This window comes from Oryx dammah, unplaced genomic scaffold, assembly GCF_014754425.2.
Source record: "Oryx dammah isolate SB20612 unplaced genomic scaffold, SCBI_Odam_1.1 HiC_scaffold_14, whole genome shotgun sequence".
NCBI classification, from domain to species: Eukaryota; Metazoa; Chordata; class Mammalia; order Artiodactyla; family Bovidae; genus Oryx; species Oryx dammah.
The window spans coordinates 15,060,986-15,081,001 of record NW_024070198.1 but is presented as its reverse complement, the minus strand read 5'-3'; the positions used below and the strand labels follow the sequence as shown (position 1 = coordinate 15,081,001).

The 20,016-nt window shown below is 41.7% G+C and overlaps 1 protein-coding gene across 1 annotated transcript in view; it reads right to left on the bottom strand.

Moving 5' to 3' along the window:
- PLCE1 (phospholipase C epsilon 1) overlaps window positions 1-20,016 on the bottom strand; it is a 335,041-nt gene that overhangs the window by 29,730 nt on the left and 285,295 nt on the right. Inside the window, exons 19-23 of the mRNA XM_040254554.1 lie at window positions 13,758-13,887; window positions 9,575-9,696; window positions 8,555-8,672; window positions 3,382-3,513; window positions 1,931-2,221 (exon numbers count right to left, since the gene is read on the bottom strand). Of these exons, the coding sequence (XP_040110488.1) occupies window positions 1,931-2,221; window positions 3,382-3,513; window positions 8,555-8,672; window positions 9,575-9,696; window positions 13,758-13,887 (793 nt within the window). The remainder of the gene's footprint in view (window positions 1-1,930; window positions 2,222-3,381; window positions 3,514-8,554; window positions 8,673-9,574; window positions 9,697-13,757; window positions 13,888-20,016) is intronic.

Here is a 20,016-nt window from a genome sequence, read left to right as displayed (position 1 = left end):
TGCAGCTGTTTAGTCTCTCCCTCTGCACCTGTAGGCCCACCAGTTTCCTTGGTCTAGGCAAGAACACTGGAGTGGGTTGCCATTCCCTTCTCCAGGGTATCTTCCCAACCCAGGGATCAAACCTGGGTCTCCCACATTGCACACAGATTCTTTACCACTTGAGCTACCAAGGAAGCCCAGTGCACAGGGAGCAGCACGCAGTTAAAGGTGGCTTGTACTCTGGAGTTTTCGGCCTCATCCGTTATCCCCAGCGAGCATCTCATGGACAGAGAAGTACAAACACTGCTTTCTCTGTCCATATAATTCACAGACTTGTTTCCTTTGCCTTAGCTGCTCGCTGAGCGCTGACCATTCATCTCCATTTCAATCTCAAAGGGATGAGAAGAAGCTAAAATCGAATTAACTTGCAAAGTGTTTGGAAAGACCCTACTGCAAGAAGAAGAAATGAGAAGAACTGCAAGAAGAAGAAATGAGCAAGACAGTTACTGCTGCTGCTGCTAAGTCACTTCAGTCGTGTCCGACTCTGTGCGACCCCATAGACGGCAGCCCACCAGGCTCCCCCGTCCCTGGGATTCTCCAGGCGAGAACACTGGAGTGGGTTGCCATTTCCTTCTCCAATGCATGAAAGTGAAAAGTGAAATGGAAGTCGCTCAGTTGTGTCTGACTCTTTGTGACCCCATGGACTGCAGCCTACCAGGCTCCTCCGTCCATGGGATTTTCCAGGCAAGAGTACTGGAGTGGGTGGCCATTGCCTTCTCCAAGACAGTTATTAAAGAGTGTTAAGAAATCTCTACCCCAACAGGTCTTTAAAAACAAATTGGACACAGCTCTATTGATAGCAGTCCTATTTTTAAAAAGTGCTTTAACAACCTGGATGTCCATCTGCAGATGGGTGGATAAGGAAGTTGAGATACATATACACAATGGAATATTATTTAATGTTAATTAAAAAGGAATGCATTTGAGTCAGTTCTAATGAGATGGATGATTCTGGAGCCTATTATACAGAGTGAAGTACGTCAGAAAGAGAAAGACAGATACTGCATATTAAAGCATATATATGGAATTTAGAAAGATGGTACCGACTATCTTACCTGCAGGGCATCAAAGGAGACACAGACGTAAAGAACAGACTTTTGGACTCAGTGGGAGAAGGAGAGGGTGGGATGCTTTGAGAGAATAGCACTGGAACATGTCCTTTACCAGATATAAAATAGATGGCCAGTGCAAGCTTGATGCATGAAGCAGGGCACCCTGGAGGGATGGGGTGGGGAGGGAGATGGGAGGGGGTTTCAGGATTGGGGGGGACACATTTATACCTGTGGCCGATTTATGTTGATTCATAGCAAAAACCATCACAGTATTGTAATTATCCTCCAATTAAAGCAGAGGCTTTTGCATGAAGCTTTCCTAGTGGCACAGATGGTAAAAGCGTCTGCTTACAATTGAGAGACCCAGGTTCGATCCCTGGCTTGGGAAGATCCCCTGGAGAAGGAAATGGCAACCCAGTCCAGTGTTCTTGCCTGGAAAATCTCATGGACGGAGGGAGGAGCCTGGTGGGCTACAGTCCATGGGGTCACAGAGTCGGACGTGACTGAGCGACTTCATGTACTTTCTTTCTTTCTTTCCAATTAAAATAAATAAATTAACAAATAATAATAATAATAAATTAAAAGTGCTTTAAAAATGGAGCAGGAACAAGAGGCTATTCAGGGCTCCTTGAGGGTTTTTTTTTTCCCTCTCGCCTTAAGTCTGAAAAGTCAAGAGTACAATTCCGTGTCTGATTCTCTTCTCTTTCCTGTCTTCTGTATTTTCACCCTCACATAGGCCCTAGCTGGCACTCTTGCCCCCTTGAAAACATGTTTTTTGTTGAGATGTAAGATGCAAAGGAGCAAGGGGAGAGGCACTCTGGGAGAAGCAGGCCCATTACCATCTGTCTGGTAGTTGAGTGCCACGAGCTGTATCCCATGGAGCCAGAACAGGAGGGGGTTGGGGTTGGAGGAGTCGATGCGGGTGGCAGCCGGGTACGTCCTCAGCAGCTGGCAGGCGGTGTGCTGGATCAGTTTCTGAGAATACCTGCGACATAGACGTTTGGCGGCATTTTCATTCAGTGAGGAGATATGGTAGCATTTGGGAGTTCTAATGATAGCGCTGAGGGACGTGGTTGGGTTGACGGAGAAAGCAGAGTCCTCCCAGGCCTGTCGCATTCCTTCATAGGAACCTAAACCCCCCCCAAAGATTAGCCTCAGATTAGTGCAGAACACTTGAGATATTTTAGAAAGAGAAACCTGAACAACATCGCAGGCTACAATCACAGCACGTGACCCACCGGCGTGCACTTTGAGTGTTACCCCTGAGTTAGTCCACCACCTTGAGACTAAACGACAGCTGTTAAGGGTGTGCCTTCCCACCTGCGAGGTGGAATGCTACCCATTCACGAGTCAATAGATAATAAAGCCACTAGATCTTCCCCCAAAAAGGAGAGCTAAAGAGTTTGCAAATAAGTGTCACACCAATTTAAATTAAAAGCCCTAAAGTTCTTTGCCTCAGTACCTCATCTGTCCTGTGGACATATTTGCACAGATATAAAACAATATATATACAAGGGATCCACTCTAGCAGTATTTTCTTTACAGTACACACACACACACACACACATACACACACACACACATACACACACATACACACACATACACACACAGCAACAAAAATCCAGGAAGCAATCCAGAAGTTCTACCAGTGAGAAATGGTTAAATAAATGACAATATATCCACACAACAGAATACCATAGGGACATTAAGGAGGATAAGGTGGATGATATGTACAGAAAGCTATGCAGAAAGCTACAGTGCATATAAAAGTTATACAGGTCCAGTTATATCCCATTTGGAGTATCTTAAAAAGAATCTTATTTTTCTTGAACTAAACTCAATAACCTTGATAGCAGTTGCCTCTGGGGAGTAGAACTGGGATGTTGCGAGTGGAAAGAAACTTTAATAGTACTCTATAGTTTGAGTTTTTTAACTATGAGAATTTATGACTTTGACAATAAAAAGTAATTAAACATAAACTGGATATATCTTCTGGAATTATAATGGGGAAGATTGCAGTTCCAAGAACCATGAGAAGGTTCCAAGGTGGCTCCAATTTTTACTTTTGAGGCAAACACTCTTAGAACATCTTCAGTGAAAGACTATGTTTTAGGAAGTTAAGAGAATAATTTTATAATTAAAAAAATATTTACACCACAATTATATAATAAGAATAATCATGAATATAAAGAAAAAGATTAAAAATTTCCAGGGAAGTGCTTAGTGAAATCTCAGAATCCTCCAGCATGCAAAATCAGGCAAAGATATTGTCAGAAGGTGACTTTACTTTTTCCAGATGTTTTGTTAAATGGTGCTGTCTCCCCGGGGCTCATTCTGCCCGGATTGTTGCCAAAAATGGACTTCCTGCTTTTCCTTTCTTTTCCTCTGCTAGAGCCAGATGCATTTAGAGTTGACAGGCCTGTTCCCATAAAATGAAAATAAATAAGCCAAAAACTACAAGCAAGGGAACTCAACATTTTCCATCCCTGCTAATGTTTATTTTGAAGTCCTACTACTCCCTTCTAACTCAGTACAGAAGATCTACTAGCATTTTTAGCACGATTAATAATAGCATTGCAAGTAATGACAGTGAAGTTTTTCTCTCTGTAGGCAAATGGGACAAGAGACCCACAGGATTATTACAAGACGACCACAAAATCACACCCATACTTATTTGGTTATGCAACAGAAAGATTTTGAAAAACTGCAAGAAAAAAATCTTTTAGAGCCTAAAAGATTAGACTTCAGAACCTTATTAGCACAGTTTGGAGATGAAAGAATGGCCAAAGGCCTGAACTGTCATATAACTGTGTGCTAAGTCACTTCAGTCCTGTTCGACTCTCTGCAACCCCATGGACTTTAGCCCGCCAGGAACCTCTGTCCATGGGATTCTTCAGGCAAAAATACTGGAGTGGGTTGTCATATCCTCCTCCAGGGGATCTTCCCGACTCAGGGATCAAACCCACAGTCCCTAAAGTCTCTTGCCCATTCACAGGCAGGTTCTTTACCACTAGTACCACACCTGGGAAGCCCATATCATAACTGTCCAGGATCAATTCCTGCCCATGGGAACCTTGATTTAACATCTACCTTCTTGGTTCCTCAGCTGCCTTATCTGCAAAATGGGTGCAGTGATAGGAACTCTTTCATGGGGTTAATCTGAGGATTAAATGGGAAACAGATTTTGCTGATAACTATGTTTCAGGGCTTCTCTTCCTCACTGCTGGTCCAGCCACTCTTTGGTTCCTTCCTGTCTGGCCAGTGTGAGGGCACATTGGGAACTTCACAGGTATTTGCTGAATGAGGAAACAAATTCACACCAAGCAAACCTGGCTCCTGGGACAGTGAAACCAGAGTTGCCTTCAAACTGGTCCCGCTCTCTCCAATTATACCATTAGCAAGTAATTCCTTTACCTAAAGCAGCATTCAGGAAGGCCGCTTTAAGATGAGAATAAACCTTCAAAGAATATCATGTGAGAAGACAGGATTAAGTAGTGCTTAATAAGAGTGTGGGCTTCCCAGGTGGCTCAGTGGTAAAGATTTTGTCTGCCAATGCAGGAGACCCAGAAGCAGGTTCGATACCTGGATTGGGAAGATCCCCTGGAGGAAGAAATGGCAAACCACTCCAATATTCCTGCCTGGAAAATTCCATGGACAGAGAAATTTGGTGGGCTACAGTCCATAGGGCTGCAAAAAGTCAGACACAACTGAGCTCAATGAGAGTGTAGACTCTGGAATTTAAGCCCTGTTCCCTGTGGAGCGACCTCACACAAATTACTTAACCTCTCTCACCACTTATTCCTCATCTCTGAGAGTCCTGGTTAGGCTTACATGAGATAATGTATATCTGCATACTTAGCAGGGTGTCCTGTTCAGAGAAAATGCTCAGTGCATGGTAGCTGTGGGGCTTCTACATGTTTTTTTTTCCTCTGAAGTATCTGAAACTGCAAAGATGCACCATCTTGAACTAGTGAATTCTTATGCTTTATCTTCAAACTTTTTTGTGAATTTTGCCCTCTACACAATGATGTAACAATGGATTTTCTCCCGAGTAAAACCGATAAAGGGTTGGAGTGAGGGGCTGCATTCATTCTGGGGTTTTTGCACACACCCTGGCACATGTTGACATCCCCCAGGGGTACATGGCCCCCCTTTGAGGAGCCTGGGTGTTCTCTGGGGTGGGGCGAGCAAGCAAGAAAACAAAGGCTGAGTGATCAAGAAAAGGGAAGGAATCTGGAGAGGCCCAGAGAAGTTATCGAAAGGGCAATGAGACCCTTAGCAGACCCAGTTGGTCTGTTCACCAGCGACAATGACAACAACCATTTCCAGAGAGCCAATTATTTTCTAGATAGCGTGCTATTCACACTGTGCCCCTTATTGCTAATTTATACAACAGTCTTGCAAGTTAGAACTGTTTATACAACAACCTTGCAAGTTATGCCTCTTTCACCAGTAGGGAACCCAAAGTGCAGAGAAGTTATGGAACTGTCCTGGCCAAGGTCACTGAGGAGTGGAGCCCTGCCAGTGAAACAGGTCCGTGATCTGGGGAAGGACACACCCATGGTCTTCATGGTACCTCCCTACTCTGAAGAATTTTTTGCATGGTGGCTCCTAGGGAAAGGACTTGGGATGGTAAAAGATGAGATGCATTGAAATTGATGATATAGCAAAATTAAATCAACAGTACAGCAAAATTAACACTTTAAAAATTATTATATTCATATAATTTTTTAAGTTGTGTCTCAAAGAAATGGACACTGTAGGGTATTTTCCTCCTCAATTATCCAAACAAATCATAATGACAATAAATATTTAGAAGCTATTATGACAATGATTCTGGCAATGAAATTTAGTCATTATGAGAAAGGAAATAAATTTGGGGAAAGAAAGATGAGAAACTTCAACTACTAAAAAAATGGTTTAAAAAAGGGGGGGATTTGGAATTTTTGTTTGTTTGTTTCAAAAAACATACTTCATATTTCCTCTTTTATTACATAAATATCAGTTTAACCTTTTACTGCATTTGAAATTTTAAAAACAAGTCAAACAACCCCATGCTTTGCCTGTGCCTCAAGTCGGAAACTGTACCAAATGACCTTTGACCCTTCCACGATCCTCTATCAGCAGAGAAATGTCATCTCTCATGGTGACTTCAAATATCTCTGGGAACTAGTGCTCTTTGTTTACTCAGTGCTTGAGAGGAAAAGACAAAGCCAGAGGAATGTTTTGGGTGTAGCGGCAGCTGAATATATAAAAAACAAGAGATGCAGTGAGTATGAGTCTTGGATGGAGTGGTCTTCACATTTGTTCCTGTGATGAGGGACATGCAGGCCATGAGGCTCATTGACAGTGAAAGAATTTTATCCCATGATAAGAACAATTTCCCTAACTGCAGATATGGTCATACGGTACTCAGGAGATAGAAAGTCGGGATCTGTGAGACTAAACCTACGTGGCCGGGTTCTTTCATTTCTTTGAAATCTGTTGTTGTTTAGTCTCTAAGTCGTGTCCGACTCTTTTGCAACCCCATGAATATGTAGCCCGCCAGGCTCCTCTGTCCATGGGATTTCCCAGGCAAGATTACTGGAGAGGGTTGCCATTGTTGGCTACTTATTCACTCTTATCCTCCTCAACAGAATTTGCTAGCAGATAGGCAGTAGCGGCTGCCAAAAGTTTAAAAACAGTTTACAAGAGAAAATCTAAAACTGAGAAAGTTCTATGATTTTTTTCCTCCTCTGGTGTGTGAAGAGACCACTGGTTATCTAATTTTTTAATAGCCTAAGACCTCTGTCCCATTCACAGGGCCGAGTATGAGAACTGGGGCTTAAGCTAAAGCCGCTGGAAGCAGGATCTGCATCTAGACCACCTTAAAAAAAAATGAGGGTTGGGGTTTTAACTTCTCTCTCTAGGTCAAGTTCATCCAAGCTGCTTACTAACATTTAGATGGGTGCCCCAATGCCAGCTGCTTTCCTGTCCTCAGAAATCTTGTACGAGGGAATCTTTCTTCTTAATAAGAGGAGATGAATGTTTCTGACTTCCAGATGTTTATGGATTTCCTGTTTGCCCTCTGCCTCCTGCTGCTCCATTTGGATAAGCTCACTGACAGCACGCCCTAACAAGACACAAGGGCAGCTCTGGGGTTAAGAGCAGGACTTCGGAGGCAGACAAGCTTCAGAATCAGAATTCCATCCTTTATTAACTGAAATGCACATTTTTGGGGGGCAATGGTTTATCAGCTTAAGCTCACTTGTACTTCTAAAAATGGCCAATGGGGGAAACCTCCACTGAAACTTTGTCCATGATCTTTGCAGTTTGGGTGGAGACCCACTACCTAGCTCAGGGATGGGCCCATGACATAAGCCCTAGACCAGGGGTCCCCAATCCCCGGGACATGGACTAGCAGTGGTTAGTAACTTGTTAGGAACAGGGCCCCATAGCAGGAGGTGAGTGGTAGGTGAGTGAGTGAGCAAACCTTCATCCATATTTACAGCCCTTTCCCATTCCAACTCCTATCAGGTCGGCAGCAGTATAATAAATGTAATGCTCTTGAATCATCATGAAGCCTTCTTCTCTGCCCTCCTCTCCCACCCCTTCCCCCCATGCTGTCTATGGAAAACCTGTCTTCCAGGAAACCAGCTCCTGTTGCCAAAAAAGATTGGGAACCACTGCCCTAGACTGTCAGAGCATTGCATGTCCTTGATCACAGTGACTGGTTCAGGGATGGGCGAAGATCCAATGAAAAACAATAGAACTGCTGCTGAAAGTTCTGAAAGAGACTCATACTGAAGCTGAATTGAGAAGTATGTGGCTGGCCTGCTGCAGCTGCCTTGGCACCGTGAAGGAAAGAGGGCCAACACAGTGGTGACCCAGTGAGAGTCAATGGAGTGACCCTATGGGGAGAGAGGAAAGCCCTGGATCAAGATGTATCTGACACTTGTTTATCTCTTCATTTTTTAACACACAAGGCAATACATTTCTTCTTTGTTTATGCCAATTTCTGCCACTTTCAAAGAAAAGAGTCTTAACTGATACGCTCTGAAACCTTGGGCCAATTATTTCATCTCTCTCAGATTGTTTTATGTAAAAATAGGGATAAATCTGCCTACTCACAGAATTATTATGAAATCATTTAAGATGATGTATGTAAAATATTTAATACAAATCCTAGTACTTAAAATTAAGTGCTTAATAAATTTTAGGTATTAGTTGTTATGAATATTATGATTATTATTAACTATTATGATGAGAAATGATATAGTCTGAAAAATGATAATATTATGGAATTATCCACATCAGCATCAAAGCAAATAATAATAATAAATATTTAGAAGGTACTGTAACAGTGATTTCTGTAACACAGTTTAGTTATTTTGAGACCATTTGCAATACCTGATTAAATAGCATATTTGTTTTATCTTTTAGTATCTTTAAATGCTATAAATGATACTGTCTACTCTTACCTGGGAATTTTACTGCTTGGCAATAGATGACAAGGTCAGAAAGCTCTGGTGCAATCTGTCTGCTTTCCTTTTTATTCTGAGGAAGATAAAATTCTTCTCCCAGTTCCATGTCATAAACCTATCAAGGGAACAATGATACTGGTTTACAGGGAAGGTACTGATCAGATCACTTACCTCTGAATCCCCAAAGCTCTTTGTTCCTCTCCTTTGTCATCAGAGTGTTTCACTTACTCTATCTTATCCATATACACATTCTAACACCTTCCCTAGAGAAAAGCTTTCTGAGAGCAATGGCTGAGTCTAACATTCTTCATCTTCTCCAAGGGCACATAGTTCAGGGTCTTAAATGTAAAACATTTAATGCATATTTGTTGAACAAATAGATGATGGAGTATGTATCTTCTGTGGCTCAAATTTCTGGCATATTTTGTTATTTTGTTCTCCAACAATGTCAGTGCAACTATCGATTTGCTCAGAGTCTAACACTGTGAGGCACTTGAGGACTGGGTCCAGGTATCTCATTTATTTTTCCATTCTTAGTGTCCTCCCTCTGCTAACACTTCCCATTCAGCCCTGTTCATCATCTTGGTCATCCCAAACAACTTTAAAACTTCAGGCAATTCACTAAAGATACCAGGTTGTCCTCCTGCTCTGAATGCCCTGTTTTCATCTGCTTCTCAACTTCATCTTCCAGATGATCTGATAACAGTGTGTAATCACTGCTCTTTGTAATTATTTCCAAGCACTGTTGACATGTTTACTTCCATTGCTAAATCACCTCCTGTGCTACCTTAGTGCCTACCAACACGCTACACCTTCAGTAGGTACTGGCTGGATGAATAAATGGCTAACTTTCTATAAATGACAGAAGGGGGCCCATATCATCACTGTATGGGCTTTGGCATTCAAGGGAAAGTGAGGGGCAAGGTGAAGGGAAAGGATAGGGAGTGAGTGAAATCCTGTCTGAAACTGGCAAGAATACCACGTCCAAGTGCGATCGAACAGAAACCATGCGCCTACCTTTCCTTTGTTGCAAGCAGAGTTGTCTGCTTTCTTGATCCTCTTGGGGATTTCTTCATTATACTCAAACTGAAGTTTGTCATTACATGACTTATTTTCAGGTCTGTCTTCTAGAATGTTGTCTGAAAATGAGTTGGCAGGCTTTAGTGAGTAAGCACTGAAGCGTCACTTAAAGTTGTGTCTATACATCACTCCAAGAATATCCAGGTACTTGTGCTTATCTGTAAGACTGAGGTGCTGACTACATGTTACCAAAATAATGGCTTAAATTTTAAAATTTTGTTAAATGATATATTCATCTTTGATTGAATGGACTAACTTACCAGGAGTTTTGGTACCATATAGACATAATCTAAATGAGAAAATTCATTTTCATACAGACAATTAGAACTGTGCACAGATTATGGAAGATACCCTGTCAAGAAGCTCTCAGCACACAAGTGTGGGAAAGGTTGAGTGGTTGAATCACTTCTTGATGGTATAGACATGATTTAATCACTCTCACTTAAAAATGAAGGTATTATTTTCTTTTACCTCTAGAAATGTCAAAACCAGAGGGGAAAAAAGGCATTGTTATTTGCCATGCAGTTTTCACAAATATACTTAATTGGAAAGTAAAGTTTTCATAATTGTCTATCAATTTATGAAGGGAAAATCTTAAGGTGAGGAATCAAGATAGATTTAAACATTCCAAAGTATGACAAATAATCTTATACTTTGCTCTTGCTTTGGTATTTCTCTTCAAAATGACTTTAAAGATTTTAGGAAAATAAACATGATTATGTTCTTTTAAAACGACAAACAAGAAAGCTCATTTCTCACCCACAATTTACTATCTCATCAGACCACAAATGCTTAGACCAAAATATCCTTATACCAAATCAGGGCCATGCAGGCTGCCAAGAAATAAATGAGATCAATCAGTTAATGACATTTTTATTCTTATAAGTGTCACATGCGAATCGGACCTAAACAATAAGAAACAGAATGCTGACATTCATGCAGTTAAAATGCCAGGTTCAAATGGCTTTACCTTCCTGACTGTTAGGAGCGGGAGAAGCAGTAAGGACGTCTGCTACAGAAAAACAGAATCAGAAAGGGGATAACAGTAAGGAAATTAAGGCCAAAAGCCAGATAAATTAAATTAAGGTATGAAGTAAAGCATAAATAACAACAGCTTAAATTACAAGATAAATGAAATAAGAACTCTTCCACTGATTTAATAGTTTGACTATTAAGGGGTGCAAAGACTAGCAAGAGAAGAAGTGCAAACATTGTTGACATTAATCATGCTGCCACATTCACACTACATATTTTCAGTTACTGATGGTCCTAATAGTCTGCAAAACACTTCATGTTGAATGGTTAGAAATTGATTAATGTTAGAATCATGCAATCATTAGACTTCATATATATGAAGTCACAGAATGTCTATATAAGTGAAGTCGCTCAGTCGTGTCTGACTCTTTGCGACCCCATGGACTGTAGCCCACCAGGCTCCCCTGTCCATGGGATTCTCCAGGCAACAGTACTGGAGTGAGTTGCCATTTCCTTCTCCAGGGGATCTTCCCGACCCAGGGATCGAACCCAGGTCTCCTGCATTGTAGACAGACGCTGAGCCACCAGGGAAGTCCAATAAAGTTGCAAATTCAAATCTATAGTGCATGTTCAACGCTAGTTAAGATGTACAGCAAGGTTGGGGAAAAATTAATTGATGTCGCTTTAATAAAATTTAATTGAATAAATACTCATTAAGAACTTACTGGCCAAAAGGCAGAGTAGTACTTCCTGAAATAAATGAGCCTCATTTGCAACTTCCTTTAGATTTTCTGGAAGTAATTTTCAGATAGTTCCCAGGAACTGTCACAGTTTTATAGCCAAAAAAAGGTTTTAGAGAAATTTGCTCATTTTATATATGTGAAAACTGAGGACTAGAGCTGTCACAGAGATAAACTGAGCTGCCTAGGTGAATTTTCAGCCTGACTTCCTTTCAGTGGATTCAGAAAAGTGAAAGTGAAGGTGTTAGCCACCCAGTTGAGTCTGACTCTTTGTGACGCTATAGACTAGAGCCCGTCAGGCTCTTAAGTCCATGGAATTCTCCAGGCAAGAATACTGGAGTGGGTTACCATTCTCTTCTCCAGAGGATCTTCCCACAGCTTTTGAGGAATAGGATATAAGAAATGATCTTGCCTCCTTCCTGTTATCACCCTTTTTCAGTCTCCCAATTAGAGAATATGCCCCTTGTGTTAACTGACAGGATTTCAGGTCAGTTTTTAGTTGATGGTATGAAGCAGTCAGGGCTTCCCAGGTAGCTCAGCTGGTAAAGAATCTGCCTGCAATGCAGGAGACCCCAGTTCAACTCCTGGGTCAGGAAGTTCCCCTGGAGAAGGGAAAGGCTACCCACTCCCATATTCTCGGGCTTCACTGGTGGTTCAGATGGTAAAGAATCTACCCAAAGACCTGGGTTCGATCCCTGGGCTAGGAAGATCCCCTGGAGGAGGGCATGGTAACCCACTCTAGTACTCTTGCCTGGAGAATCACCATGGACAGAGGAGTCTGGCTGGCTACAGTTCTTGGGATCACAAAGAGCCAGACACGACTGAGTGGCTGAGCACATGAAGCAATCAACTACTACTAAGGACAATTATTCAATGGACAAAGACTAGGATTATATTTGGAGGTGGAAACAGATTAGACTGCAGCTGCTGACCATGACGGAGGCTCGCGGAAACATGACTAGACAATCATGCCGCATGAGAAGCGGATATTTAAATGGAGGAGGCTTGGCTGTCGTTTTTTAAGATTTTTTTTGACGCAGGCCATTTTCAAAGTCTTTAGTAAATTTGATACAGCACTGCCTCCGTTCCATGTCTTGGCTTTTTGGCCATGAGGCATGTGGGATCCCAGCTTCCTGACCAGGGATGGAACCTGCATGCCCTGCAATGAAGACCAAGTTCCAGCTCCTGGACTTCCATGGACATCCCTTGGCTGCAGTCTTAATGCAAGTGGTAAATGGTTGCTGGTCTGGGTATATCTACACATTAACAAAACAATGAGAAGTAATATAGTCTACATTTAAATGTTTAAGTAAACAGGAACTTTGGCATTTCTTTTTCATGACTACATATTTGTCTTTCAGATGTTGCCAAAATTAAAACAATCTATCAGCAGTGGTGGTACCTGAGGAAGCATTTTGTAATCTCTAGCAGAGATACGAATTTAGTCCAGATGAAATACACCTGAAACCTAATTCTCTTGTAAGAAGAGCCCTTCACCTGTAAAACAGGGGTAGGTAATATCATTCCTGTGACTTTTTTGTAGTGTACCATTAGTCTTCACTCGTGTTGTTTTATCTTTTTGGTGGGGCCAGAAGGAAATGTCTGGTTGGCTTAATAATGTGAGAACCAGGGTAGAGGGGCAGGTGCAGAAGGGGAATGAGGCTTCATTTTTTTCCATGCTCTTGCAAAACAAGAGTGAAAGCAGTAAAGAGAAGCATGGGAACCCGATGCTGCCCCCTGCAGGTGATTCAGGAGATAGAAAAGATTTAACCACAGTCTACAAAAATCCCATTGACAGAGGAGCCTGATAGACTACAGTCCCTGGGGTTGCAAAGAGTCGGACACGACTGAGCGACTTCACTTTCTTTCTAAGAATGTGGTCTCTCTCTGCTGTAATTCTACCTCCTTCTCTGGAAACCAATTTAGGAACAACTCCTGTCCTGCTTTCCACATCCTCTTCTTTCCTTTAGTAATGGCTCTGGTGGCTGACAGCTTCCCTGGTGGCTGAGAGGTTAAAGCGTCTGCCTCTAATGTGGGAGACTTAGGTTTGATCCCTGGGTCGGGAAGATCCCTTGGAGAAGGAAATGGCAACCCACTCCAGGATTCTTGCCTGGAGAATCCCATGAACGGAGGAGCCTGGTGGGCTACAGCCCATGGGGTTGCAAACAGTCGGACACGACTGAGCAACTTCACTTCACTGGTGGCTGACAGAATCCCTTTCCTTGCTTGGTCCTCCTTGCTAAGTGACAGGATTCCAGAAACTCTTAGATAATATTACAACAATCTGTATTATTTGTCTATGGAGTGCCAGACTTATTTTGGAAAAAAAAAAAGACATAAAAAAACCCAGTAGAAAAACCATCTAAGTGTGCTTCCTGAGTACAGCGTCGTGTTGGCTCTCTTACCATCAGAGAGGGATTCATAATCGTAATCATATTCGTCCTCTTCATCTTCCTCTTCCTCATTATTAGCAGGTGGGGAGTTGGCATTGCTACCATTATAAGCCTGAGCTTGCATGGATGCTAGCTGATGAGCCTGTAAGATATCAATAATTAAAGACTGCAGATACCCAGATACTAAAACTTTCATTTATGGTTTTCAAAAGGACTACCCAATGCTTACCATAGTCCTAAAAAGTGGCTTAACCTATTTTGATTACCTGGGGGGAAAAAACCCCAAAACTCTACATTCACTTAAAATACAACATCAATACTTAGGCAAATGTTAACATCGTTGCAGGAGGAATCCAGGAACTTTTAGAAAACTATCACAAGGAATTGGAATCCAAGTCCCCGAGGACTACTTCCCTCCTTCCCAGGAGAAACCTGGATGCTTCGGAGAACCATCAGTCCTGAATGATGGGGAAGTAAGTCAGCCTACCCATTTTGAAAAAGAAAATCTCTGCTAAAAAACTGCTCCCCGCTTCTTAAAATACTATCTAAAGTATTTTGACATTGAGAGAAATGTTAGAATTCCTATGGATGGGAAAAAAGAATAGTTGATTTAAATAAAATTCCTTGAACAATATAAAGTTTTTTTCAACAAATAAAGTTTTATCAACTTTTAAAAAAGTTTTTATCTGAACCATCAGTCAGATTAACAAAATAGGCTTAGAAGTTTTTGGAAAGTTGATGTGTGCTATCAGGAAGGTCATGTGCCTCTACATTTGAGTAGAATTATTGTGAGGGAATAACACAGGACACAAGAATAAATAAAAATCTGGGGGCCAAGCATAAGGAAATAGTCCAAAATACAGGCAAAGTTATTTGCGTGAATTAAAAACAGGAAACAATCTAAAAGTCCAACAATAGAGGAACTAAGTCACGAAAGTATATACATATATATACTTGTAAGTATAAGCATATACATCTATGTGAGTATATACATATATATATATGCAAATATATATAATTCTATATCCTTTGTTTAATAACTATGCATTAATACCTTTATGTCTCTATATAATGATTATAATTATATAAAATGTCATGCATAAAAGGCTAAATTTTAAATGTTAATACATCAGGCACAGATCCCTTGGGCAGTCTGGTAGATAAGATCCCTTCTCAGAATATTTTAAATGCATAGAATAAAATAAGATTACAAAGGAAAAAAGGAATGTTGACTATAGTTATCAAATGTTAAAAAGACAAATCAGTGCTATAGGAATATATGCTTCTTTATTAACACAGTGAAAAATATATAATGGTAGGTCATGTAATGCTTGTGAAATAGTGATGAGCATAAATAATTCTTGGAGATAATGGCAGCAACTCTGATATAATATGAAAAACCTGTGATTTCTATTGCTGACAAAGACATAGTTTGTCAATTTTATTCTGGCGTGTTTCTTATATTTATAATCAGAGGAAAGGCTAAATTTTAGCTACAGGTTAGTGAAAATTAAGATGTAATTTTTGTTTTTTTCAGGAATTCTCTGGAGGCCCAAGTGATTAGGACTCTGTGCTTCTACTGCAAGGAGCATGGGTTCGATCCCTGGTTGGGGAACTATTAATAAGATCCTGCAAGCTGCGTGGTGTGGCCAAAAAAGAAAAAAATGAATTTTTCATCTAACTTCATGGGCCTCCTGAATTCTATCCATAGATACTGTTAAGGTTAAGAATCCCTGTGATACAGGTTGTGTTTGGCTTCGGAATTAAGTGTATTTTATAATGATTCTTCCTTAAGCTTCCTGAAATGTGATTATATTGTATTTATAATAAAATATATACATAAGGAAGATAGGATTTAGGCTATGTCAATATCCGATAAATCTTTTACAATGCAGTCCATCCCAGATAACTGAACATGGCCTAAGCTCAAAATTTTTATGGAACACTAGCTCCACGGGTGTTAACAGCTGTTATATAAAAAAATGACAATTACAGTAACCACACAACACAATGGAAGCTTAAAAACAACATCTTACAGAAACTAAAACACATTCCTACTACAGAGTTTCTCAGAGCCTTCATTAAATATGCTAAAGGGCATCACGGTTCTTCAAAGATCTCCAGTGCAGCATTTCCCACGCTTATTTAACTGGGAATTTTTTTTTTTTTTCCAGAGTGTCTCATAGGATTAGCGTTCTTTCAAACTTTGGGAAATATGCTCCAGGCACAAGTGACCCACAGAAGCAAGTCTATCTGTCCTGGATAAGCAAATAGCCTCCAAACAGTAAACACACAGGGTGGAGCCAAGTATCATGAATGGCAATGCCAAGAGCTGGGAAGCGCCCTCCCCTCCTCCGCTCCCCCACCACTCACCCCGGGCAGAAAGTTGGGAGAACCAGGAAGGGGGGAGCTGCCATTCAAAGTTTCATCCCCAGGTATCAGAAAGCGGAGTGTCAAGGTCCCATCAACTTGTAGGTACTCCCCTAGTGCAGGAAGTATGGGATGGGTAGCCCAGCGACAGTCAAGAGCTGGCTTCCTTATTCTTTGCAATGTCCTACTTATTTTAGGACAGAAGAACAGGATCTCAGCCCTTGATAAAAGCAGTTCAGATATAGGTCAGAGGGTCAGAGGTAGGGATCAGGTGAAGAGACTGGCTCAGACTGGCTCAGATGGGCCCAGGCAGGAGCCATGTCTCCCTGGCTTTGTTCCTCCAGCCCCTGGCACAGCACCCGGTGCTGAGAGTGAATTGTCTGACGCTAGCAGGTTGGACTTCAGAAGACCAAGGGTTCAGAAATCCGGCTGTGAGTCAGCCTGTCCTTGCTGAGGGTGAGTTCTTTGAATAGAAGGGACTCAGACGCTCTACGTTAGGGATGGTTCTGAGCACACTGGAGCTCTAGGCATGCATCACTCAGCCCCATGTGAACCCAGATCACTAGGTCTGGACCCACAACCTGTCAGGCAACTGAAAGGCCTTGACAATATGACTGTCAACATGTTAGTCACTCGGTCATGTCCAACTTTTTGCAACCCCATGGACTGTAGCCCGCCAGGCTCCTCTGTCCATGGGATTCTCCAGACAAGAACACTGGAGTGGGTAGCCATTCCCTTCTCCAGGGCATCTTCCCCACCCAGGGATTGAATCTGGGTCTCCTGCTTTGCAGGCAGGTTCTTTTCCATCTGAGCCACCAGGGAACTTCCTGGAAAATCACAGGGGTCTGGAACTGTGCTGAAAACACTGATAATGGGATTATATTGTCCCATTTTTTTCCAAAAGGAGGAAGAAGTAAGTTGTGGAAGTCAAATGGTAGGAAATGTCAAGGTGATACCTCACAAAGTCTCAGAATGGATTATTTGGTTGAGAGAACACAGAAAATAAAGAGGTGACTAGAAAGAAGTAGAACGAGTTTACCAAGAACGAATCTCCCACACAGGAACCTGTTTAGACCTTCTGGGTAAGGTAACTCACTTTGTGGGAAATAACAGATTAGCAGCATTTTCCAACTTTCAGGTTGGTAAAAATTATTTTTAAGTAAACAGATTACCAGGACTTCCTTATGGCAATTCTGATTTAGTTCGGCAGTCTTTGAAAGTGCCCCAGTGATTCGTTCTTTCTTTATTTGACTGCACTGGGTCTTAGCTGCAGCACGCAGCATCTTTAGCTATGGCATATGTGATCTAGTTCCCTTACCAGAGATTGAACTACTCAGTCTTCCTGAATTGGGAGTGCAGAGTCTTAGCAACTAGACCACCAGGGAAGTCCCTGCCCCAGTGGTTCGTATCAATGTATCCTGACTTCTGGACTGCCTTTGACAAGGTCTTTCCTAAAGACTTGAATCAGAGTCCTGCCTCTGCCACTGTGAGCTGGGAGGCTTGGAGAAAGTCTCATAGATGGCTAGACCTTAATTTCTATTCTATAAAGAAAGAGGTTGAACCAGACTCTGCAGAAATGTGGGTTTCAGAGAACAGAGAACCAGACAGGAGGGACAATCACCTAAACTCCAGGGAGGTCCTGCAAGAAGGGCCACAGCACTCTCCACTGGGCCGTCTGGCTCAAGGGCAATCTGGGCAAAGGCACAGTTTGGAAAACTGCTAATAAATACATTGGATGGCTAATGTAAAAACCCACAGGGAACCTTATCTGCTGTAATAACATACTCAAACCAAGAAGAGCAAATTTCATAGCGATAAATGTGAGGCTCCTGCTATGCGGAAGGTTAACATTAATTGTAAACCTGGAAATATGGGGAGACTAGACATAAGTTTAGTCCTGTGAAAACAACTGAACTGTTTCTTTTCCACAAACTCAACATGGGCCTGGTAGGTGTTAAAGAATTTAAATAGCGAGAACAGTCTGGAGGTTGTATTAACTGAGGTTTATAGTTCAGATTAAGAGAGGTGATGCTTACACTGTTCATGAGTTGACAGACCCTGAGCATGGACTTAGTTCTGGAAATCATGTTTTAAGATGGACAAATTCAAGCATATCCACAAATGTACGAATATCAAAATAGTCTTAATGGAAGAGTCATATCCTGTGAGGCACTGTTGACACAACAGGAACGTTTAGCTTGGAGAAGAGAAAAGCTGGTGAGAAGACACATGCTGGCTTTCAAGATGTGCAATTAGTCTGTGCAGCTGCAGAGGAAAGTTGTGCCAAAGAGTAGGAGGAACAGGAAGGAAGATTCGGGCTCCACATACAGAAGACTTTTGCAACAACACAATCTATTCATTAGTGGAATGGACACTGTGTACGTCACTGCAAAGAATAGGAAAGGTAGCAGCTATAAGAACATCCAACTATGTCTTGAAGACCTTAGAACAGAGGGCAGCGGCATCTGCTTGGCACTGAGATGTGGGCAGTAGTTTCTAGATAAAGAAAGCAGAGTGGAGGAACAGTGCTGCCAAAGAAAAAGTGCCTTTTATGTTGGGGAGTCAGTTTCTGCTGCAGAATTTGAGGAGGGCCAGGCATAAGCATACACATGCTAACATTTTAGTCAAATGGCTTCAAAATAAAGCCCATCTGCATAGGTCTCATGGCTTCTGGAACCCAAGTAAATGCAGCAGCTTTGGGGAGTGCAGATCTGGACAAAGGCAGACCTAGTAGAGGTCTCAAACTGGTGGCACTTAGCGCTGACTTCACCTCCAGACCAGACTTGTTTGGCTGATGCAGTGTTTTAAGAATTTTTTAGGGTTGCTCATTCAATAAAGCCATGTGCACTCCCTTGCCCTCCTCGCCACTTCCCTACTGTTATATATCCAGCTGGCTCTTGTGTTTATGTTTCCTGGTTGGCCCCTGAAGGTGGCTGCTTTTGCAACTCTTGGCCCAGAGCTGTGCATGATGGTCAAATTGGGCAATGTGTACCTCCAGGGTACATGAAGACTTCTAGGAACATGCAGGTTTGGATCTTTAAAAAAAACCAATCTCCAGACTCAAGATTTTTCAACATGTTTGGGCACTCTTTTAAAAACAGGCTTGCCTGAGAACAAGCTTGTGGTTGGCTAATTTTCCCTTCTCACCTTTTCTTCATGATTGTTCTTCTCACTTTACAAAAAACAAGCAGAACTCTCACTGATCAAGCAACAATCTTACAGTGATACAGGAGATGAGGAGAAAAACCATTCCAGGCAGTAAAAAGAACATTTGAGGATGCAGAGCTCCTGAGAGAGTCTTAAGAAATGAAAGAAGGGGGCATCTTATTTCATCCAGGCAGTAAACACATTCAAGGTTGTATGTCTTGTCTATCATCTATCTGTATCCATCTCTCTATCTATCATCTATCTATCTACCCTTATTCCCTTCCTTTCCTCTGTCTGTCTATCCATCTATCTTGGAATTAAAATTCAGAAGTGAGATGTGCATCAGAGGGATGATAATATAATGTTTATGTGAATAAAAAAATAAAGCCAGACCTTTTTTGATCAAATGTAAGTCTGACTGGGCTGATTTATTTGAGAAGTATGGTTTTTGTATGTTACATTTGTATATAATTTATGTTATCTATTATATATTTATACAAAATAAATACTATTCTCCTCCTGTGGGGGGCTGAGGTTTATGCAGCAACTCTTGGCTTTGGTAAGTTTCAAAAGTGGTGTTTCAGGGCCAACAGTGCCCTCCTAAATAAGGCAAATAGTTTTGGCAGCTGTCATTCTGTGCAATGAGTAAGTGCAACCTGGCATATGGACTCACCGGTCCTGGACCTGAACTTTTTCACAGATCCTTGGGCAGAGGGCCCTGCTATGCAGATAAGTTTGGGGTACTCTGAGTATA